Here is a 24,982-nt window from a genome sequence, read left to right on the forward strand (position 1 = left end):
CTTCTATTTTTAATTTTTTTACACTAACTTTTACGTTTATGAACGTGTTTTTTATTAAAGCTATCGCCTTGAGCTTTGACGCAAACGAGGAAAAGTGTATAATAATAAATATGATCAATTAATAATGAATCAATACTGACAAAACTACCATACAATTTAATCAAACTCTTGCCTATCCTATCTGCTGTACAGTACTAAAATAAGCGTAATATCACTCAGGTACAGCATATTTCGATGTATTAACTATCGATAACTTATTCTAATAATAATGGATTAGATTAGATTTAAGTATTAATATTAACGAGATCTCATGATCTCTTAAGAATACAGTATACTTATTTTGCTGTAATGTATTCGTATAAATCTCCATTTTCTAATTTTAAAGCTATCTCATGCTACAAATAGATATATAAATTTTTAGTTTTAAATAGTACGAAAGGTGTTCTACACGTATGATAGTAAAGAATGACTAATTAGTATCTTCCTTTGGTCAAATGGATAAAAGTAATTAACGCAGAATGGAAGTCTACGCAACTAGCTGTCATTACCAACTTCAATTATTTCGGGTTATGCTACTGTATAGGTATATACGATATTTCAATAAAGAATATCTGCTAATACTACAAAAGAAATAGGATTTTACTTTTACTACCACTACGTTACTAAAACCAAATAACTACAGCTGCAATTACTAATTACGTTTCTATGCAGTATACAGTCCAGTACGATGGCTATCTATACGCATATTGATACATTCACTGTAAGTGCTTGATTTCGCTTTAATCAAATTAAGTAATTGCTATGATTTAAAAGACATCGTAGTTACACACTATGCATTACAGAATGAAACGTTGCCTAGCTGTAGAATCATGTCTTAAGCTATTAATTAATTAGAGTATATTATTAATTTGATAGTGAAAGCTAGCAAAATTTTCTTTTAGCTATAGTTATTGTAAAATTCAACATACTGCAATCGTATTGGTTATGGTATAGAATAAACATGTAGAGCAAATTGGTTAATGATATAATACGAGTACGTTGACCAAAAAATGATAGCATCCGACAATATTTTGATAACATACCTTTTTCAAAGTTAATAGAGTAAAATAGCTGAACGAATGAAAAGCAATGTAAGTTTTGTTTTTTTTTAATGTAGATTCCTTTAAAGGGAACAGTTAAAGAGTCAGGTAAAATTCATTTAGCACAACATCACAAGTATGCATACGTAATAGCAATTAATGAAAAATAAAATACGTGAACGACTATTATCCAGATCGAATCAGTATTTCAATAGAAGATTTTAAGTAAAGTATTCTACATACAGTTAGGCCAATAGTGGATGCTTTTCGTAGTTTAAAGTTGTGCTAGTAGTATTGGCGTAGTGGTAACTTTCTATCTATGTTTATTTCATCATTATACATTCGACTGTGAAATTATTTTCTAAGTCATCTACTGCAAGTCCGAGTGCTGCATTTGAACAGAGTACTGGAAGCATTTTTTAAAGTAAAAGAAATTGTATTACCGTGTCGTACAAGCAATGGTGGTATACTGTGTTAACGGTGTAGACTACTTAATTGAATCGATCTTTCAAAGCCGAGCATGGAGTAGTCTATGTAGAATGAAGTAAATATCAAGTAGCAGGTACAAACTACGTGTGGAAAATGCAGCCTCACTACCAAACACTTGGCGAAAAAACGTCTGCTGCTATGAAATGGACGACTCGTCCATGACTACAGTACTAGGATTTCTAATTTTTAAAACACCTTACATAAGCTGTCATGAACAAGTAGGCGATTAAGCCTTTAACACTAGCGAAAACTTGCATTTATCTACTGCTAAGCCAAGTGTAGTACTACTGTAATTGAGCATCCATTTTATTGTAGAACGATGTATTCTTAGGAAGGCAATGTCTTATTGCTACATGTTGTCTCGCCTGGCTGACTACAGTAACGTTGCTCGGCAAACTGGTGTAAGGTTAGAGTAACGCTATGAAATGGTTCAATATTGTGGCTGAAGAGTACATAGCATCCAAACCTATCAAACTATTATTCAAGTAGAACGAGCTAATAGAAAAATTAACTTTTATACTAGTTTGTAGAGACTATCAAGCGAGAAAATAACTAGGTTGCAATGAAATCAGCAAAAAATCTTTTTCATCATTCACAGGCGTATGTTTGCAATGCTAGACAGTCGTGACACAAGTGTTGTTACTCACTGAAACAGCATTTGATCCAAACGCTACAAATTCACTGTCAAATTTTCTCGAATTGAATGACTTGTATGATTGATCAATCCAAAGTGGAGCATCTTCAGATAAAGTACAAGATTTTTTTGTCACTTTTTAGTCCAATGGTGAAAATTTTGATGGGTGGAAAATACTGCCCAATCGATCCGCTCATGTACCCTTGTACAGTACTGTAGGTCAATGGCCACTAACGATCATAGTACAGAATAAAGGCAGTGTGTTTAAAAAAGCTTGATTACTCTTGGATGAAACGATATTGAATGACAGCTTTCGATCTTGAAGACCAAGTCTTGCAAGGAATAAGAGGAAAATCAATCAATTTCAATGAATTCTTGTTGCAAATAGGCAAAAGGATGAAGGAATTTTTGCCCTTGCAGCAGCTCGTCTAAGACGTCCTGGTGTAGTGAAGTAACTGAGTCTGCAGTACAGTACTGTCCTTTGATGGACGTCCACTGGACTCGGACGCTCGGACATCATTTTAGCCATGAATGTTGCCGCTATCGTTGTACAGTATGGACAGTATGGACAGTATGAGTATTTGGATATTTGCTTCTTAAAAGTCCATTTACTCTACAGCAAATGGACAATTGTATATACAGTATACACTGTAAAGTCTATGGGATGCTTTTGAATTCGTAATATAGACACAAAAGATCCATACGAAGCCTCGATTGTGTTTTCTTCTTAACGCTATGGCCTCTACAGTGTATTTTTGCGACATTTTCCACCATCTTGGTTTGGAGAAAAGTCTGTGCGTCCGTCCGACCGAGGTGTAAAGTACTGAGTACTGTACTGAATCAGCTACCATGTACAGTACAGTACAGTACAGTACTCGAAGAAGACTTGGACGGACAGACCTTTTCGACCTCGTCTCGTCAAAATATTGTTTCAAACACTTGGTTGGTTTGGAGAAAAGTCTGCGCGTCCGTCCGACTGAGGTGTAAAGTACTGAGTACTGTACTGAATCCAGCTACCATGTACAGTACTGTACTGTACTGTAGTACTGTGGACGTTAGCCAGTTTGAACGAACGTACGAACGTCCAATTTGAACGTCGGACGTTCATTGAACGTACCAACGTACACAGTGTACAGTGTTAACACTACAGTATATACTGTACATAGTGTACACTGTACAGTACGGTATAAGACTATACTATACACTGTACAGTACTGTACATACAGTAGTACTGTACGTAACAGCGTACAGTATACTGTAGTCATGACTAGTACTGTGGACGTTAGCCAGTTTTAATGAACGAACGTACAGTACACACAGTACGAACGTCCAATTTGAACGTCGGACGTTCATTGAACGTACAGTACCAACGTACACAGTGTACAGTGTTAACACTACAGTATATACATAGTGTACTGTACACTGTACTGAAAGTGTTTGTAAAAGACGTTTGTACTACTGTACTGTATGTACTGTACTGTATACAGTAGTATTGGGGTGGGATTATACAAACTGACTGTACAGTATACACAGTACAGTACTGTACACTATACACTGTACAGTACAGTTCGTCGACGTCCGATCTGACAACGAACGTACATACCGAACGTCCAAAATCGAACGTCCGTTGGACGTCCAATCGCTCGACGTCTACAGCACTACTGTTCTCAGTGTACTGTACTCGAAGAAGACTTGGACTGATTACTCTTGGACGGACAGACCTTTCCGACCTCGTCTCGTCAAAATATTGTTTTCGAACACTTGGTTGGTTTGGAGAAAGGTCTGTGCGTCCGTCCGACTGAGGTGTAAAGTACTGAGTACTGTACTAAATCAGCTACCATGTACTGTACTGTACACTCAGTGTACAGTATAGTACTCGAAGAAGACCTTGGACGGACAGACGTTGTCGACCTCGTCTCATCAAAATATTGTTTCAAACACTTGGTTAGGACACTACTTTAGTATGAAAAAGGTCCATTTTATTGTCGCTGATTTTTTTCTAATTGAAGTAAGATTACGTTGAATCTTGGATTAGTCGTTACTCAAGTTCTACTTGGACATTTAAATTCGTTCCAGCAATTTTACAGAATAGACACCGAAAGATCCATACTAAATAGCTATTCTTCCATATTGACGTCCTCATTTGGTAAAGAAGAAAAGTCCGTCTGTCTGAGGGGTTCGTCAGTCCAGCTGTCCAGGTCTTCTTCGAGCTGTCCATAACAGTCACAGTACGATAGTGTATCGGTAGTTCTCGACTGTATAGTACTGCCATATATTGCATAACGAGGTACTTCAGCACTTACCATACAGTAGAATGCGATAGCGCCAATCTGGAATTTTCCCTTTCCAAGTCCATCAGGTAAACATGGCTTTCGCTGAGGTCCATTCGCGTGTCAAGAAAAGGTACAACTTGCAGGATAACTTCCAATCTTTGCAAGGCCATGAAAATCTACTTATTCAATATACTGAAAAGAAAATATCCAAATTGCGCTGGAGACCGGATCCCAAGGGCCATAGCAGCCACGAGAATATCTTTGCGACTGGTACATGGGACGAATTGGTAAATCATCTAGCTCTCGGTCCTAAATTGAATTGGCTGTCAAATCAATTCTACCTCAATGACTCCTTGCGGTAGCAATACTGTAGTCCTATATGAATAGAGTTGTTCTTTATAGCATACTGTATAGTGTAGATTGTGAGTATTCTTAATGGTGTAAAATAGAGTAGGCATACTCGTTTCTCAACAACGCTAGGCTGCTACTCTAAGCAACAGCAGTCGGTATGGATGATAATAGTTAGAATTAGTTACTTGTGCGCGCGTAATAATTGTAATTAGCCAACTGTTAATTCGGTTCTGGCTTTAGCCATCATCCTGCGTAAAATACAAACTGCACAAATGCTCAATCCCATACTTAACATTTCAACACCATAGAGGAAATCACAACGATGATCCTAGTCTGCAATGACTTACTTACAGTAATAGCAATTTCAGACTGATACAAGTAATACAGAATATTGCATATGACTCAACAGCCTTACGCATAGCTGAGGCAATCTACCTGTACTATACACCAGAGGTATTCTCCACTTTACTGAATGAAATGATCTTTAATCTCCTATCTTTGGATGGTATTTTATTGTAGCATAACGTCGTCAATATATGGAACTATGAGAAAGGCAGAACTTTCCGGGAAGATACACACCAAGAATCTGCGCTGAATGAACCTCAACTTATCACCTCGATGCATCATCAAGGCGAAGTAACTGAATTAAAGGTCATTGATTGATTTTATTCTTGCAAAGACTTTGCTGCATACTTCACGAGTACTGTAGTACATTACGCATGATGTAAAATAATCCTTGTCTTGCTAGATTATCTATAGACCTCAATTGTATAACACTATTCCGAAGGCTTGTCAATACTTATACGTAGATTTCGATTAATGCTTACACTATACAATGTGCTGTACTCAAATAATACCAATCTCAAAATAGACCAAATTCTGTAGCAGACTGTCATGTCTTCCCAACGGCTATATGTACATTCATCTCTTGCCTACCTACGCACTACCTGAACTACTGTAATCTTTAATGTAATCACAGTAAAATACTTTGAATAGCTTCTGCATGAAAATTCTAATTCTTAGTAACATCTGAAAAGCTAGACTAAATGAATACCAATTTGTACACTAGTATAAACGTGATATTGTGTATGTCTAGGATACAGTAACTGAAGATGATAGCTACCAGTTTTAATGACGTCGCCTCCTAATTGAGAAGCTAGCATTTTCATTTTTTACTTTCGGTTCCTGGTGACAACCAGCTGTTTTAGTAGTGTGCGGATAATGTGTGTAGGCCATTGTATCAAGAACAATCACTAATATTAAGTCTGCTTCCTTGTTTTATTTACCAACAGTTCATCGATGATGAAAAATTAATGACGTCCTCATCAAATGGCTCATTAGAATTGATTCAATTTTCACGGCCTCGACAGGTAAGCAACTCTCGCTCTTTCATTTCTTTTTATGCTAATACGTAGAACATATCAGCTAATTAGTAAACAGTTCTTCCAAATTTTGATACTCATAATACTATATTATGTATATTTAAATATGCAGTATGCACAATTTAATGTATAGATCTCGTAGAAGCATCATCCACTATAGCAGTTAGTACTAAATTCTTATTGCCTACAATTCTTCATTATTTTTACTAACTGACTAAGGGATTATGTCGTATAATAGCTAAAAGAAGCTTTGGAGTAAATCGATAGACCTTATTCACTACTATTCTCCTTTTGCTAGGAATTGCAATCTATTTCTAAATGGAAAAATATCCATCATTTCTCATCCAATTCCTGTCCCTGCACTGGTTTTTCTGTCAACTTACCAAATATAATAACCGTTGGTGAAGATAGTAGAATCAATATCTTAAAAATTGATGTACAAGCTCCAATTGCTACAATAGGTACAATCACAACCACATCACCTGTCACTTAGATAGTATAGCATATTACTCTACCAAGTACTGTATTGCATTGTATTTACAGTGTATAGGGGATACTGTCGGCGAAGTTAGGTGTTCTTGGCTAGTCACAATACATCATAATACATTTAATGTAAAAGTTAATGCGTTAGAAATTGAATACCTCTAGTTGTTGATTTATCATTACCAAAATGCCGCACTGTATGTATGATACTTCCAAAAGGCTCACTTATATCCTGAAATACTGATTTTTTGTATAGAAGACAACATAAGCAGCTGTTCCATCAATGCTGTAACATGCGAAGGAATATCAGAATTTATTACTGTAGACTCTATGGGTCGTCTAAAGGTTTGGGATTTACGGCAGCCCTATGATAAACCCGCCAAAGTTATGGTTTTGTAAGTCAAAGTATACTCTATAAAAATATCTTGCTTATTGATAGATAACAATATCGATGGTATTTATGTTGAAGGCTACTAAAATCGGTTTATTTGTAATTGCTCTAACTAAAGTTATCGATATAAATTTACTTTATTACAGATCTGGAGAACAGACCTGCTTACAATGTATCGATCAACACCCTAATCAACCCCACGTTGCTATAACTGGTAGTCATGATGGTTCTATCATTATTTGGGATCTTCGCCAAGATAAATACCCAACAGTTGTTCTAAAAGCCCATATGAGTACAGGTATAGAGTAAAAAATATTCAGTTCTTTAATCGAATTTATGTGTTATAGTTTTTAAATTGCAATGTTAATATAATAATTTATGTTACACTTTAGTTTGGGAAGTCAGATTCCATCGTCACTTCCCAAATAACTTATTTACTTGCTCTGATGATGGCTCAATTTGGCACTGGGATGGATCTTTGATTACTTCTACTAATTTACCAACATCTATCCGTAACTTTTCCGATATTGAACCTGCCAATGCTACAAATCCTTGGTTGATCAGTGATGTTATAAGAAACAAAATAAGAATTACCAGTGTTGCTCCTCACAATAAATTGCCTATTAATAGCTGTGACATCATAAATCAGGACTTGATATGTGGGACCGATGGCGAAGCAATAATAATTGCGCAAGATCTACTACTGAAATAAAACAGCCAGCATCATGACGATTCCTTGAGAAAAATCTGTACAAATTTTTTCAGTAGTATATTACTAATGTGGTCGATATATTCTGCTCATATTATTAATTACCTACGCCATTCTAAAAATTTATTTGATATTTCTTGAAGTATTTAATGGTAATTATTGTATATTATCAATTCTTGAATTGTATGATCCAAGACTGATGTTGTTTTCCCTGATAAAGCGGAAGTATTGTTTCATAGCTTAACATAAAACAAATTTGGGACATACGAGTAGATTGCACTATCATGACAATTGTATCACATCTTCAAGTCAGCACTTCATTTTCGACGTTAATTACTCCATCAATAAAATTTAAGTACATTCATGATAACGTCGAATCTAATATAATACCGCAAAGATATAAAGTCTAATATTCGTACGCTAAATTTCATCATAAGAATACACTTATTCCCTGAGAAATTAGTTGTTGAAGTACGACCTGTACATATTTGCACTGTAGTCTCCAAATGGCAATTATTTTCTAGAGAGAATGATGTCATTATCATGGGATGGGTGTCGCGAATGGTGGATTGCCAAACAGATATGATCCATCATGGAACAAACGATATTATTTAACGACTATCAATATTTTTCACTTTATTGTTTAATGTAGGTCTTGATTTAAATATTTTTGAGCAAAGAATTTTAAATTTAATACTTGAAGAATGTTTACCAGTACTTAGTATATTTAGTAAATAAAGCATACATTTACCTTGGTAACGACTATACACACCATTTACATGTGCTTATACGTATGATCGTGAAAATGATAAATTAAAATTTCAATAGTATTCCAACATATTAATATTAATCTTGACACCTTTTGCTAAATACTTTCAAAATCCAATTATATATCTAAATAAAATCTATTTCATTAGTACATTTCTTTCTATACTCATGAATATTAAAGCAATAAGGAAAACTTTAACAACCCCTTCAAATAGTTGTTTAACTTTCTTAATAAACAGAAAGATATTAATTCCTTTGTGCGCTATGAAAATATTTTTCGATATTAATAATAGCAACTTTTAATAGACACGCTTTCATTTTTCCATTTTAAAAAATAGTAAGGCTACGTAATCAAATTTATAATGTCTGTGATGTAATAACTACGTAATCATTTTTCTTTACAAGCAGAACGATAAAGAAACTTAGAAGAATTTGGCTCAGGAATGCAATTATACAAAAATTGCTATTTCGATAAATATTTAGTTTTCCCATAAATACCGTGACGGTAGATGGCACGGTAAATGTACATATACAAAGCATTAAGTTAGTTTTATTAGCTTTCCTCCAATAGCATTAGGGTTAAAGTATATAAATGTGAGGGAGAAACGTGATACATTTGATTAATTTTTTTTTTAATTATCTGATAAAAATTTTAAAACTTTATAGCGCATGAATACTGTTACAGGTGATATTTATGCGATTGTGAATGCTTTAGAACATTTAATATTAGGTAGTATTGCCGTGAAGAAGATTATTTATAGTTGAGAAATAACGAATATCATAAGGCAGGATTCTTCTTAAAAAACTATCGTAGCTAATAGACCGACAATAAGCTTCATTTTGTCATAAGCCGTACAAAACTAAAATTAATAAAAAGATATTCCTAGGTTAAATGAATGAATGCTTAATATTTAAGCTCGTATACTTCTTACGCCGTTGTTAAAACAAATAATAAAAACTAAAAGTATACCTCAAAGCTCATATTCATGTTCAATTATAAATAAGCGTATACTGATATTCCCGCGTACGTGCACATGCGGGTATTTAGTTATTACTCATTACTGCTGAAGAGGTACTCGTATTTAAACAGAGCGACCCATATAATAACAATGAGATTAATTCATATCAGTTTTTGAGTTAAATTATAATTTAATTAATGATATTAAGCTAGCTCATTTAAAATTTACCCTAATCCTGTATTACTATTCATGGATTTATTCTGTTATAGTCAAGTTAGACGCACAATAGAATACAAAATAAAATGTATCCAATTAACTGAAGCACAGTAAATAAGCTGGCTATCCCGTGTGTCAGGCTCGAAGCTGCTAGTACTTAGATCCTACATTGGTATTACTGTATCAATACAGTAATGATAATGAATTATAAATTACTAGCCATAACAACCGCCACTTTTCTGATGTTTAAATTCTGGTATCATTATTTACTTAAGTAGTAGTTTACGATTCTTATATTCTCAGCATATCTATACTGACAGTAGTAATTGCCGTTATAAAGTTATTTCAGTAATTTCCTTTACTATGCGCCGTAACGATCTAATTCTATTTGCTGTATAATATGTGTAATACAAGTATGTGAAAAGTCTAAGAATATTAAACCAGGTAGAAATTCATGATAACGCCATCTGGTATTTGAAATTACGCACCATGAATTCACTTTTTACAGTTAATTCGCTCATCACTAGTGCATACTATATAGGATTTAGCAATTTTTATGAAAGTAGTTAGAAGAAACATACGCATAAGAGCCAATTATCAGTGTTACACAAAATGCTTTTATTTTGATAATTCTAATGTTGGAGGTACTTAGTAGCTACATATTTTTCTTGCAAGTCAACAATGAAGACCAGTAATCTACTTGAGTATGAGTTACAAGTTCATCTGAAACATTTTTAATTTAATTTAATTATTTCAAATATTCAGACAATAATGTACCTATGATTACAGTACATTAAATACAATATTAACTTCAAATCAGTCGTACTTGACAGCACTGTACTTAAAAATTAAAAGAGTTGAAAGTTTAGAATAAGATATCCTTTTGCTAGAAATTATAGTACGCATTTGTATACAATATCATCCACATAACAGTAGAAATATGATTAACGATTACTATCGAATATTGATTAGCTTAGAGAACAGATAATAATTCCTAGAATATTAGTTTTATCAATTTTGCAAGTGTGGACAAGGCCTATTTCAAAGAATTACAAATTATACGAATTATGAATCATTTCGTAAATTTTAATAGCACTCTCCCTCAGTCCTATTCATTACTTATAATACCGTACAGGGATAACATTCAAATATTATCAGTCAGAGACAATATTTCAAATTATTTAGTCGAGACAGATTAATATCAATATTTCTCACATCTTATGGAATCATTATTATAATTGATATATATATATAATTACGAAAGTTTGGTCATAATATATCCATACCATTAGCTAATATTACATTTTATGTACTAATGTGGCGTACCAAATTTTATACAATAGTAACGTCTTTATAGAAGACAAAATTTATACTTGTGAAGGGTAACAATGGTAATCCGTTCACTATAATATCTACACTAAGGTGATTATAGCAACGCTTATACGGCCATTAATTGTTCCTAACGGATAGACAAGGCGTGAACAGATGTAAGAACCCAGTAACAGGCTACTGTCTGTTTTGTGTAAATATAACTAAACCAAAAGCCAACATCAAAGTTGATGCAATTAATTTTTTTTATATTGTGTCTTATTTTATAGCTATACAGCCCTATCAAAATAAGTTGCACCATGTTGTCTAGGTGGGGCACAAGGCGCTGGCCAATTCGACATGTCTGGTCTTCCTCTTTGTGGTGGTCGCGCCTGTGGCCTCTGTATTGGCTGTATACGATTAATAGTAGGTTGATTATTATTATAAGCTCTTGATCCACGATGATCGAAGGATTGCTCATTGTCTATCGACAATGTTTGCAGTCTGGACTCCAAAGGTAATGGATGGGATTGCATTCTAAAATCATTTATGGATCGACCGGATTCCATTGCTTGATCTCCACATGACCATCCACGACTTTGAACCTCAGTATTGCTATTGTGAGCATACATACCAGATGAAGTATTCCCATTTGGATACATGCGTGTATCATAATCATTCCGTCCATGTTGCATTCGATGACTATCTGGGCCAGTCCTGTATGAGGAGTAACCTATATTTTGTCGTCCATAATCCTCTCTTCTACTATCATAACTAGAAAAGTGATTATTTGTATCTTTGTAATCCCAACCACCATTGAACTTAGGCCCACCAGATACAGGGCTTGGGCCAAATTCTCGAGCTACGATCCAATTTGAAGTGCCAGCAAACATATCCATGTTTGACTTGGTAGCAATTGATCCATCGTTCATCATAGGGTTAACAGGCGGCTTCATAAGAGATTCGCTGTGATCTTCTCTCAATTTTTCAGGATGAACATATTTACACTTATTCCCGTATGTACAACGTCGACCATAAGGACAGATCGTCGCTTCAGTATCGGATTCCACACCGCTACATAAGAACATATCTAAAGTTGGACCATGACGACCTAATGGGTCTTCTACTGGCATAAAGGTATCGCCGACAAAAGAATACATTAATAACTGCTTTTCTATTACCTTTCTCCATTTCGGTGATTCATGCTGTATATCACGAAAGTTATCATTTGAAACTATTATTCCGTCTTTTTCCGCAGCTAATTTGACTACGAAGTAATCATCGTGATGTGCTCGACGTTTGCCACGAACACGCCGTGATGGAGTAAAAACTAGAAATCCTTGTGATTCTAATTGTGTTAGTATATCTTGCTCACAAATAGGGGCATCAGGCTTTGGAGCTTCTTTGCGCCACTCAGGAACGAAAGCTGTGATTTCTCTATGACCACGATTCAAAAAGTACTGCACGCAGACTTGTATCCCTCGACAAGAGAATATTTTTTTACCACCATGGCTATTGTTATTAATGTGATAAGAATAAAACATGTTTTTATTATTATTAACATTAGAATAGGGTCATGTGATTTTGACGTCATATTGCATTATTCGAGTCGAAAGGTTGTAAGGTACAGTATAAATCCAATTAAACATATTATGATAATAAAAACACATAACAATTGAGACTGCAATTTATTAATACACACAAATACGGTTGCTAAAGTATCAATAACACGTAAACACCTCTACTTATTTTATGGTATACTGTATATTGAAGTAATTGAACTGATAATGAATTATATACTTTAACATATGTATAGTATAGTGCAAGATTCTCAGTAAAATATATTTATATATTTAGCAATTTTCAACTAGAAACTGGAAATTTGAATTTAAAATTGTAATGTTGCTACGTGTATAATATAATAATACGCCTATCAAAAATCCTTTCTTTCATACAGTATACTGTATACTAATTTTCAACTTATCATAATCGAATGTTAACGTAGACATGATCGATGTATGACCAGGCTATAAACTAGGTGTATTAGGATTATAATTAAAAGCCACAGAACCGTTACGAAAATCCCTATATAGTACTGTACTGCAAGATAACTAAAAATACTGACGGATAGCTTATACAATGCGATATAGTACTCTGGTATAACAATGTTGAAAGATATTTATACCGTATACTAAGTATTTTGGATTTTACTACTATTGTTAGTCAAGTGCTTACCTCATAGCTAAGTTGCTGCCATCAATAACGATATGTTTATACTTTAATTTGACATTCTGATTTTTATCAACCTTTTCGGAAGAGTTGAACTGTTGAGCAATTTCTTCTAAAGATATTCTGTGCATCTTTCCAGAAGAAACCTCTAAATCTTTGGCATTTTCAATAAGTTTCTTTAAGAAAGCATCTATACTTGGGAGCTAAGGACAAAGAAGCAGTTTCTAGATCAATTCTCTGACTATACAGCTACCATTAAGCAAAGCAAAATGTAACGATGGCAGCTATCAATTATACTCATTTATACGTTAGTATAAAAAGTCAAAAAATTGTTTTGAATTTTCGTCTAGCCACGTACTGTACTGTACTGTACTTTACCTGAAAGATGGGTGTGAAAAATAAAAAATTACAGTACAGTACAATACAATACAATACTATACTATACTATACTTCTAGAGTAACTAATGCAGGGCAACATACACTATTGAAACTCCATACTGTAGTCGTATTGCTGTACTTGACAAAAATGTTTTACACCTGTCCCATTCTCCTGTGAGTCGCAACTAATCCGGTATAGTACTATAGCGAAAAAAAAAACTTGCCGTTGTACCGTTTCTTCGATATGTTATTACTTATAACAATACTGTATAGTATGTTACATAATGTTCAGAGCACAGTATTCATTCAGTGACGTCTGTATGGTAGTATGTAGCGCTTAACGCTGGGTCTTTTTTTTTTTTATCGTAAAAAAAATATTCTATTTTTATGAAATTTTCAAGATTTACTTTCATCATTCAATCATTTCATTCAAAATAAGAATGCCGATCTAATTTTAATATTTTCATCATCAATGTCAAGCAGTACACTTACACTTAATGACTGATCCAATTCTTGCAATACAAGCTTTACAACATCTTTTGAATAACCACTTTTCTTGGCAAAATTTTTCAACTGTTCTACAATCTCCTCACGCGATAAGTTTTCTTCTGAAGATCCTGAATACAGAGGACTTTCGTTACTATTGTCAAGAACTTTGCCAGAACTAGACGTAGACGACCATGAGCGCGCAGTGATATAGTTATTCGGTAATAAATTACTATTCATCATATTTGGGGGTTTATAGTCAATAAGTCTGTAATGTTAATTTATCCTACGTAATGGAGCGTTTAAAGAGTTGATCTTCTCTTCTGACTAAAAATTCAGTGCCGTCTTGAACGATCTACGATATGGAAAGGGTGACGAAAGCGGAGTATATTCCGGGTATGTTTTATCGCTGAATAAACGACTTGAAAGGGTCAAAATTGTGAAATCTTTTCGTTGAAAAAGTAATCAGATTTGTTCTTTCAATGCGGTACAGTACTACGCTGTACTTGAACTGATGTGATCTGTCATCAAAAAGGCAAGAATTGAAAAACGAAACAATTTATTAGTCAAAATCATTGCGTAAATTACAGTAAGTGAATTGTAAGCCAACAGCACCATTAGTAGGAAATAGACTCAAAACTGCGTAAAATGTCTTTGTAGACGCTTTTTAATGAAACGATAACGAATGTGCAATGGAATACTGGCGTTAGACTACATTCAAAATGTCAATTTCAATAACGTTTTCATCTTTCGATTGATACGTATGGTGCCACCGCACCATAGTCTATAGCGATCGTTAAAAAATACGCTTATGTAATTTCAGTAACGTGCGAATAGATTGGTATGTTGAACGAATGACAACGAGCATGATCCATTTCTATGAACGTTTTAAACTAAGGAAGAGTAGAGACTTGGTGATGAAAAAACTGACGACATCGAGATCAAGTTTATAGCTTAAAATTGTTGTTTAGAAAAATCACTTTTCACTTACTTTCTACGATCGATTTTCTCAGCGAATAATTTCCATTCCCTTTTTTTTCTTCTTGTTCACAGTGTTTCTTACAGCACGCTATGCTACAAACTAACACAATTTCTCCCTCCCAACGGGACTTATATACTATGTCAAAGCTTTGTATTGTACCTTTCTCAAGTGCACACCACTGTCTAGTATGGAACAGAAAGCAAATGCATAGTTCCGCGTTCAAGTCCTACCCGGTACTATACAGTATAGTGCCGCACCGCAGTGCACGTGTCTCAGTATCTACAGTACAGTACTGTAGTTAGGGCAGTACAATACTGTACTGTACGTACTGTAGATCAAACCCAAAAATAACAATAGCAGTACTGTACAGTACATTGTACTGTACACTGTACTGTACAATCTGATTATTTTCGATGTCTATCCTTGGTTCAAAAATCAAAGTTGTATTCCGTTGAAATTCCTGTATAGTATTTATACATACCCTGAGTTATTAGGCTACAGCCAAGTATAGAATTGATCTAGTTTGGGCCTGATTTAGCTTATACAATTCTATGTTTTCAGGGTGCCATGGAAAAGAATCATAGTGTACACAGTACGTCAATAAATGAATTCCTACAATATATTGTACACTGTAACCTCGATGTGAAAGCAATGTTGTACACAGTATACGGTACTGTACGGTATACAGTACTCTACGGTACTGTCAATACGGCAGTAATGAACAACGATCAAGTTTTACTTCCGGGTTCGGAAGAATTCCCGGAAGACGCAAGATACCCGTCTACAGACACTATACTCGTCTACAGACACTATGCTCGTCGACAGACACTATACTGTACATTGTACAGGCCTGTAAAGCGTCTATGATGAAACTTTGCCTTTCAGCGCTAGCCGGCATAGCTTTCGGGTATACGCTGGTAGTACATAATAGTAGTTCTTTTATCAATTCACTTTCGGATCATATGGAATATACTTTCGTCTTAATGATATTGTTTAACAAACTATCCGCTTTTTGTCATATTATTAAAACTTAGCCAATAATAGTATAGTTGTAATTAGCTCCATTATTCATTTCTATCATTGTCGTACTGTACTGTACACAGTACGACACTAATCCTACACATTGCACTCGCATGAATGTCTACCGAAAATCGTCAATCTGTTTTTAATTACAATCAGTCAGAGCAATGGAAAGTAAAATAGAGAAAATATACGGCCTTAATTGAACCCTTAATAGAAAATAGAGGTGAGAAATGAGAATATAAAGAAGGCACATTCAATCAGTATAGCGCTGCTACACCATCAATTATTACCTGTACCTCTTTGAGGTAATTTGTAATGGTGAACAGTCACGGACTCCATTTTTACTGTATAGATAGTATAGTCATCCATGACAGAATGAACCCGTATATGTTTGGGTCGTGCTCACCCTTTTTCCAATTTTGAAAAATTATCACTATTAAACTAGGCAAAAATACATTTTTAGGGGACTGTACTTGAGACATTCCGTAAAAAAAAAAAAATAGACACTCCCCTAGATATTTTACAGCAATATGTACAGACAGTACAGTACAGGAGTCATCGACTACTGGAAACCACTAGAAGCATAGAGAATATACCTCTAAGAACTAGAAATTCCAAGTGTAGACGTAGTATTAACTTCAAAGAAAGTTATAATCAATTCGGAGAAAACCTCGGTAAAACATTACCAGACTGTCAATGGATTGGCCATAATACCGTAATAAAATATTTGCATAACCCTAAAATAAACTTCATATATAGCGTTCTGCATTCCCAAAAAATCAACACAAAACTAAATATAATGTACCACGCATGCGTAAAAAAGAACTTTCAGCGCATGTACACTATTGTACAGTACATCCAGTGTACAGTACACTCACTCACAGTACTGTACTGTACAGTACAGTATGACGCTTCGCATTCGTGCACTCGTCTGCGCTGCCTCTTTAGCCTCGGACTGTCAGCTGCCAGGACAAAAACGAGAAGTGGAGTGCTTGCTAAATACAGTACAGTACAGTACAGTACGTACTGTACTGTGTACTGTAGCAAGCACTCCACTAAAAGCTCCTTCTGCAAAGTTCTTCTTCTTCAAGGCGACCCTGACTTGATTTCTAGCTCCTCCTCATAGCGCTGTCACTGGACTATAGTAACTGTATAAATCAGAGACGTTAAGCAATAAATTAAAGTATAGACTAAAATGGGCTCCGGTAGGTCCAGATTAGCTGGAACTGCTAAGGAATTGAAAAAAGGGGCAACTAATCGAGTTAGCTCTCCAAGACATCCAGGACACAGAGATCCAGAACCAAGTAAAAATCAATGATGCGTGGTTAAGTTGAAATTTCCTTCACTTGCCACTATCGGCAGTAAATACGTAGCAACTTGATATATTCATGCTGGATACTGCATATAGTCATTATTGCTATTTATAATCTGCAAATACACCGCATGCATTTGTTGATGATCAACATTTCTTGCAATTGTAAACCAATGGAGTTAACAGACAAGGCTAGTAACTACTGGCTAATGATATAACTCTACTGGATGCTATAGCTTGTAGTCTCTTGCCTTTAGCTACAGAATGCTATCATTATACTTTAATTACTCTGCAAATGGAATGCATCCAGTCAAGCCATTACAGCACTTTAGTTCATGTACAGAAATTTACTCTGCTTACAGCGTATTAATGGTAATTTAAATACATCGTAATCATGCATACATTGCTACGTATATTGCATAGGTATCTCATCAGCCTTAACTAATGCGAATTACATCTTGTAATTACTTCCCGATTTTTCAACTTCGACATACTCTTACTTAAATTTACTTATTTGACATGTTTATTTAGCATTCAAGCCGGAAGAGTTACTCAAGAAGGATTCTACCTTAAATGAAAGATTAAAGGGTCTTAGAGCTCAATCAAGAAAAATTGAGGTCTTTAGTTTATCACGATAGTTACTAATGCTTAAATTTATTGTTAATTATATATTTTATTTTACTGCACTAGTGCATGCACATTCTTGTACTATATTACCCATATCCCACAGATAGCAAATTGATTCCACAGTTCCCTAAAGTATAAGCAGAGATAGTCTTATTACTTTACCTAGAACTGTAACTATTAAGCCATACCTTGCGTATACTGTATATCGGAGCTCTTATAATAAAAGTAAAGTATAACTCTAATACCTATAATTGTCTTCTACCAATTATGTATCAGCGGTTGCTGATCCATCGATTGATTTTAAGCTGTAAGAATTTGCCGATCAAATACACTGCAGTATATCTTAGGTTGTCATAATCGGCAGCTAGGCTTAGAAAATTTAATATAGCCGCTGCAGTACTGTTATAAACAGTTATATAGATTAAAGATTCGTACAGTATACCTGAAGATTCCTCTTCAGCAAACAGCAAGAAAACCACCTACAATAATCCATTTACCTTAGAAAACTATAAAGTCACTAATCCGTCACAAACCATTGCAATTGCTTTTATAAATGCGCAGCATATAAAGTATGGCTAATCCGGATATTACCATGTATTTTTAAACAGTATACGTGTATTTTTGAGTAATAAGAATACAACAGTTACGATAACTTACCCTTTATCCAAGAGTACTTAGTATACGTCGCATCCAATGTCTCCACTAAAATTATTTAATTTGTACGGTCAACAGATCTTAATATCGAACTTATTAATATGCCATATTGTACTTTTATTAAAGATCCATGAAAATTTTCCAAACGAAGAATTGGTAAATTTAGCATCTAATCGAAAGGTGCTGGTAACAACTAAAACTATAGATCCATCCGCTTATAACAACTATACTCCCGATGAAGTTCCGCCTGGCAAGTTAAATATGGAACAACTTGTTACGTTATTTACACTATATCAGCATAAATCAATGCCAGTTGAAGAACTTGCTGAAAAATTTAAAATAGATTCTAAGGTGGCCCAAGATTTAGTTGATAGTTTCGCGTTATTTTCCTCACTTCGCAAACCCGAGCAGCAACCTAAGCCTGCTAGTGAAGAAAACTGATTTAAAAACTTGCAAGATAGATTATACGGTTTTTATATCTACTTATTGAAGCTGTAAAGGTATCAAAATTTATAGATATTAATACTGTAGACGAAATCGGCAACAACAAGATGTCACTACACTTCTTAAAACAATGTATTGCTAAGAATAATACTAGGCCCGGCAGCTCAGCAATTGTCAATCTAACAACATATAGCCTTAGGAGCTATGCTTTCGTTAGCTTCAATCGGGGATCTTCTGTAAATTTATTTTGTTTTTAATTTCTTGCATCGCAATACTCGCATATATGAAGCTATAAGCGGTGGAAAGAAAATTCGAATAAAATAATTTATCCGATAACAGTACAACATTGACATGCTCGGTAATTATATATAAGAGATCGGTCAATGTATACTGTACATTGCCCGTAACATATATGTAATAAGTTATAATTGATTTCCGTTAATTTACTCAGAATAGTTACTTTAGTGCTTTTGCTATAACCAAAAATTATGTTGCTTGACGTCTTAAAAGCTTCAATTTTGTATAAACTGTCAACGCAAAGTATGTATATCATTTGAAAACTTCAAGGTATCACACACTGTATACACTTCCTTCTTTCTATCAAATCAGTGTATTTTAAAAGATTAAATTTGAAACCACAAATTTCATCGTATCGACGTATGTATTATAATAAAATGATAAGTTTTATATCACACCAATGTTCAGGCGCACTATTATTCTTGTACTACCGTCGAATACTTCATAGAACTCTAGCTATTTTTAATGGCACAAGTTGGAACGCTACGAGCAGTCGATATCCAACATTAAAATGAATTGTGATTAATACGATCATACCCTAAAGTCTACTACCGGATTAAGGAAAATTTTCTATATCAGACTCAGAGTAAGGAATCGATAGAACGCCACACTATACTACAGTTAATTGCCAGTAATTCATCACGTGGCAGACGAAACATATGAATTTGCGATTGCTCGATATTAACGCTATAATACCATTATGGTGTTAAAAACATTCAAAGTCTTGCAAGTACACCTGATCAAGGTTCAGAGTTAGAAGTACTAATAATTACAGGACAGCTAATTAGAGTATATAACCAATGCAATTCATCTTTCGGTAAGCTAAAATACGCATTCCAAACACTATTTAACCTTGTCAAAGGACAACAATTAATCATGAATTATTACTAAAGTATCCATTTATAAAATTTGTATACATCTAGGCATATTATTTAACTTAGTATGTTACTGATACATGTCTTTGCACGAAAATTTTGGTAATACATAGAGGTATTCCGCTAACATTGACATGATGACAGGAATCAAAATTTTTTGTTACAAATTTGGGTATTCTACATCGGCTGCGTTATATAAAATCATATTTTCCTATTGATACTTTTAATATGCAAGTATGTTACGTCGTAGTAAGGAATTCATCCATAGTTCTATTTCAAGCAATATAGAAATAATACCATAGTACAATATTAGAAACAAAATCAGCTCTTGATATTTTATGTCGTTATCCTACAGTAAGTATTGCATAATAATCATCGCAAGTTTGATAGCTTACTAAGTATTTTCAATCATATAAGGTAAAATAATGTAAGGTAGTAATTTAATAGATATCGTCGTTTATTTTCCAAATCTTTGCTGGCAATTGGAGTAATCCCTTATAACGTTTAAGAATAAGCTATACGGCAGATTCCAATGCGATAGTAAAGACCTATAATGAAATATCAGTACATCAACGATCGATTCATAACAGGCTATAACAACTTAAATAATCATATCCTTACATCGCGGTTACTTCTAGCATTGCTAAACTTACGTTATTTCGGTCAGCCTAATTTGCCAAGGCAAAAAGCCCAACATAGAATCAATATCACCAAATTTTATTACCAGTTCAGGATCCGGAAATCCATGCGTGGCTATATTACGCATTCAATTAATTGATGCAAACATCAAGAAGACAAAAAGAAGATTGACATCTTTTCTAGCTATTACATAAATTTAAATCAACATCTTTGATACTAGGCTTCAATCATTTTCACTATACCTAATTTACGCTAACGGCAGTACAATGCATACTAATTTAAGCACAACTGCACAAGGATACAATCAATATACGAGTTAGTGATGCTCAAAGCAAATCACATACGTTTACAACAAAATGCAAAATCATATTTGCAATTATCCTTTATACAACTGCCTACCATAGGCTGAATAGAGAATGATGTCACTTGATACAGGAGACAGTCTGTTCATTTTACTTACCATGCAAAGTAGACGTAACCCTGTCAATTTCTTGATCAGTGACTGTAGCGTGATAAAAATTAGAGTCAGAGCATAACTTTTGGGCAGCTGTGACAATATCTTGACGTCCATCTGAATTTGATAGGAAGTTTAGGCGAATTGGTTTGGAATATCCTAAAATTTTTTCGTCGATCGTTACCAATAGAAATGTATAGTAATAGCATTAATTAGATAGAATCTTTTTTATTCAACTTGATCACCTGTATTTAAAAATTCTATCAAAATATCATTATCGTAGAAAGTAGATACTTTAACTACTAATTGTTGTAAGAATCCAACATGTCAAATAATCATACAGTATCAGAGTATCATATCCTGCCATAATGATGCTTACAGTAAGACAGAAACAATCTAGCCGTAGTTAATGAAGGGTACCATTCTATCTTATTAACTATCAACATAGCATACATGTCTCATATTTGTAATATTTATGTACACTATCTTAAATGACTATTTTCCGATTGTTGGTACTCACAACATTTACACAACATGACGTACAATTTACGAAATTATGAACAAACCTGGTATGCTAATATTAGCCAATGCTATGCCGTTACGACAACTTAAGACCATTTTCGTCTTCTCTTTACTTAGTAAGAGGTTATAATAATTAGTTACCTCTTGATTAATTTTGTGTCTCATCTCTTTCAACCAACCTGAAGAAAACGATGATAGCTCAATCAATAAGACGTAATTGTATTATGCTAGACAGGCTCTTTTGACAAAATTACTATACATCTCAATAACAGTTTTAGCATATGATGAACTTTAAACTATATCAACAGTGGAATAGAAAGCCAAGATATAATTTATAACAGGGTACTAGCGTCCGTTATTGAATAAGAATTGAAGTCATATTGTACAAGTTGAGTTCTCTCTACTTAGGTAATTCATTAATTGTAATTAATAGCAGCAATACACATGGCTAGATTTACAACTATTCAACGTCTGAAAGTTGCACTATTATCAACACTGATTTTAACTTTTAGTCTGTACATAAGAGTATACTGTACTGTACGTACTACAGTCTATTTAATTTAATTATTAAGCAAATCAGATCTGTTGACTCTATCAGATACTTCAACATCCTGTCTCATGATATCTAAGTTATAATATTACTTATTTACACTCAAAGAATAATATCGTGCCTAAGCGTAGATATAACATTTTTAGACTTTGGCATTAGTCACTTATTTTGGGCAGTTTGTAAGTACAGCAATGTAGACGCACTAGACAGTACATTGTAGTTTTACCATGGAATATGTTAATAATACAAATTTGCTTGGGTAGTCCATATAAATACTGTACATAGCAATTACTGCAGAGTAGCAAGTCAACAGTCGCACCATATCAGGAATACAACAGTCATGATGATCTAATTGGCATGCAAGTAAGACATGCACTACCGTCAATTTTTCAATTAGCAGGAGATTGCTTGTACGGTCTACGAATACGCGTGTACAATTATGATCATCACTTGCAATCCATTGCATGCCAACAGTTTTAAAAGTAACTCAATTTTGAAATTGTATGATGTTGATGCAGTAAGATTAATGAAACGATTTAAAAAGAGTACTTTGAATGTATTTGTATTGTTACAGGAAGTAATCAGGCAGAACCGCATGTGATTGCGTTGATGATGACCTAGAATGAGCGAAGAAAATATTCTCACCTTTCTGATCAAATAATGTAACACATGGTATGCCTATTCCAATAGACCAAACAATGACTTTGGCGATATCTTTACAACTGATGCTATCTTCAACAACAACTAATCCAATATGAGCAGGAATTTGCTTCATCCGTTTGCTATCTCTATGTATAGAACTAAGGTCGATCAGGCTACCAGGATTTTGAATAAAATTCATGGCAACGATGGATTTGGTTGTAATCACCACCTTGTCCCATACGCTAAACAGCCATATCCTCAGTCGTATTAATGTATGTAGTAAATACAGTATATTCGTGTATAAAGACATTAATTTACTTACGACACTACGGTGGGATTAATCTAAAAGTATCAATCAATCAATCAACCGAAAGCATCTTGCAACAGTTTACAGATTACACTGAATGCCAGCAAGGAAAGCAAGCTTGCAATCGACAAGACGCCATTTCTCCAACTCTGGTGTTTTGCGCGAGCTGTCAGCTCTGTAGTTGGTCGTTGGTACCGTACCGCGTTCCAGGGTGGTACAATGTACAGTACTAATTTGGGAGTACTGTACACTGTACACTGTAGGTCTTCTTTGTGTAGTCTACTGTATAGACTGTCTGTACTGCGCAGTAACGGTTGGCCTTGAGGTGTGACAATTTGGGACAGTCCGCGGAGTGGATCGTGGACGGAACGGAACGGGAAGGTACGGTACCATTTTACGTGTCAGCGTGTCATTGAACTGAACAATCTTCGGACTACGATCAGACAGACACCGGCAAGATGCTGATGGAGTCACTGCAAATGGAATAGTATGGCGAATTCATTCATTGTAATTAAATCATTTGACTGTGAAATCAAAAATGCTTTCATTTATGCAATCGAATTGATTCTATAAACATGAATATAGGCAGAATCAGTTCAAATGAAATGAAATCACTTCCAACTTGGTCCCAACTTTCATCGTCCATGCAAAAACTCGCTAATCAACTTGAAGTACTGTATACTGTACACTGTGCTGTCGTGCATGTCTAGACCTGACTCAATTTACCCTTCCATTTGTGCCAATGTCCAGTACAAGTCTGATTCTTTTCAATGGCACCCTGAAAAGATATAATTGTGTAAGTTAAATCAGGCCCAAACTAGAGAAATTCTATAGGTAATTGTAGCCTAATCACTCAGTCTTGCTCATTTGACGGATATATATTATACAGGAATTTCAACGGAATACAACTTTGATTTTTGAACCAAGGGGTGACATCTAAAATAATCAGTGTACAGTACAGTGTATAACACTGTAACTCGTATCATTTCTGCCCCATGGACTGTCCAGTGTCCAGCGTCCGTCGTGTACAGCGTACAGTGGTATAGTGATATACTGTTGTAGCAACTGGAGACTGGCCAGCCAAAAAGTCTTCAAGGGGTGACATCTAAAATAATCAGTGTACAGTACAGTGTATAACACTGTAACTCGTATCATTTCTGCCCCATGGACTGTCCAGTGTCCAGCGTCCGTCGTGTACCGCGTACAGTGGTATAGTGATATACTGTAGTAACTGGAGACTGGCCAGCCAAAAAGTCTTCAAGGGGTGACATCTAAAATAATCAGTGTACAGTACAGTGTATACCACGGTAACTCGTATCATTTCTGCCCCATGGACTGTCCAGTGTCCAGCGTCCGTCGTGTACAGCGTACAGTGGTATAGTGATATACAGTACTGTAGTAACTGGAGACTGGCCAGCCAAAAGGTCTTCAAGGTCTGAGCTATTCCAGGATTCCTGCAGCGTGCACAAGTTGTTCGCATCTTATTTCTAGTCCATAGCTGCTGCCTACTGCTACTAGC

General features: G+C 34.7%; 4 protein-coding genes across 4 annotated transcripts; 2 read left to right on the forward strand and 2 right to left on the reverse strand.

Moving 5' to 3' along the window:
- Positions 1–4,567: 4,567 nt before the first annotated feature.
- TRIADDRAFT_25574 (uncharacterized protein) lies at positions 4,568–7,794 on the forward strand (the record flags this gene model as incomplete). The annotated part of the gene is made up of 7 exons (XM_002112438.1): positions 4,568–4,762; positions 5,346–5,477; positions 6,119–6,196; positions 6,507–6,669; positions 6,948–7,086; positions 7,229–7,380; positions 7,475–7,794. The coding sequence occupies 7 exons, from the start codon at positions 4,568–4,570 to the stop codon at positions 7,792–7,794; spliced, it is 1,179 nt and encodes a 392-aa protein (XP_002112474.1).
- A 4,231-nt stretch (positions 7,795–12,025) lies between these two features.
- On the reverse strand, positions 12,026–13,402 carry TRIADDRAFT_24967 (uncharacterized protein; the record flags this gene model as incomplete). Its single annotated transcript, XM_002112878.1, has 2 exons — positions 12,026–12,554; positions 13,278–13,402. Coding segments are annotated over 2 exons (654 nt in total), but the record flags the coding sequence as incomplete, so codon positions are not given.
- A 3,933-nt stretch (positions 13,403–17,335) lies between these two features.
- TRIADDRAFT_56531 (uncharacterized protein) lies at positions 17,336–19,174 on the forward strand (the record flags this gene model as incomplete). The annotated part of the gene is made up of 3 exons (XM_002112439.1): positions 17,336–17,444; positions 17,984–18,069; positions 18,860–19,174. 3 exons carry the CDS (start codon positions 17,336–17,338, stop codon positions 19,172–19,174), a joined length of 510 nt encoding a protein of 169 aa, XP_002112475.1.
- A 1,632-nt stretch (positions 19,175–20,806) lies between these two features.
- On the reverse strand, positions 20,807–23,355 carry TRIADDRAFT_56532 (uncharacterized protein; the record flags this gene model as incomplete). Its single annotated transcript, XM_002112879.1, has 5 exons — positions 20,807–20,897; positions 21,003–21,102; positions 21,449–21,601; positions 22,009–22,143; positions 23,160–23,355. 5 exons carry the CDS (start codon positions 23,353–23,355, stop codon positions 20,807–20,809), a joined length of 675 nt encoding a protein of 224 aa, XP_002112915.1.
- Between the last annotated feature and the right edge of the window lie 1,627 nt (positions 23,356–24,982).

The sequence above is a fragment of the Trichoplax adhaerens genome, genomic scaffold, assembly GCF_000150275.1.
Source record: "Trichoplax adhaerens TRIADscaffold_5 genomic scaffold, whole genome shotgun sequence".
Classification (NCBI taxonomy): domain Eukaryota; kingdom Metazoa; phylum Placozoa; class Uniplacotomia; order Trichoplacea; family Trichoplacidae; genus Trichoplax; species Trichoplax adhaerens.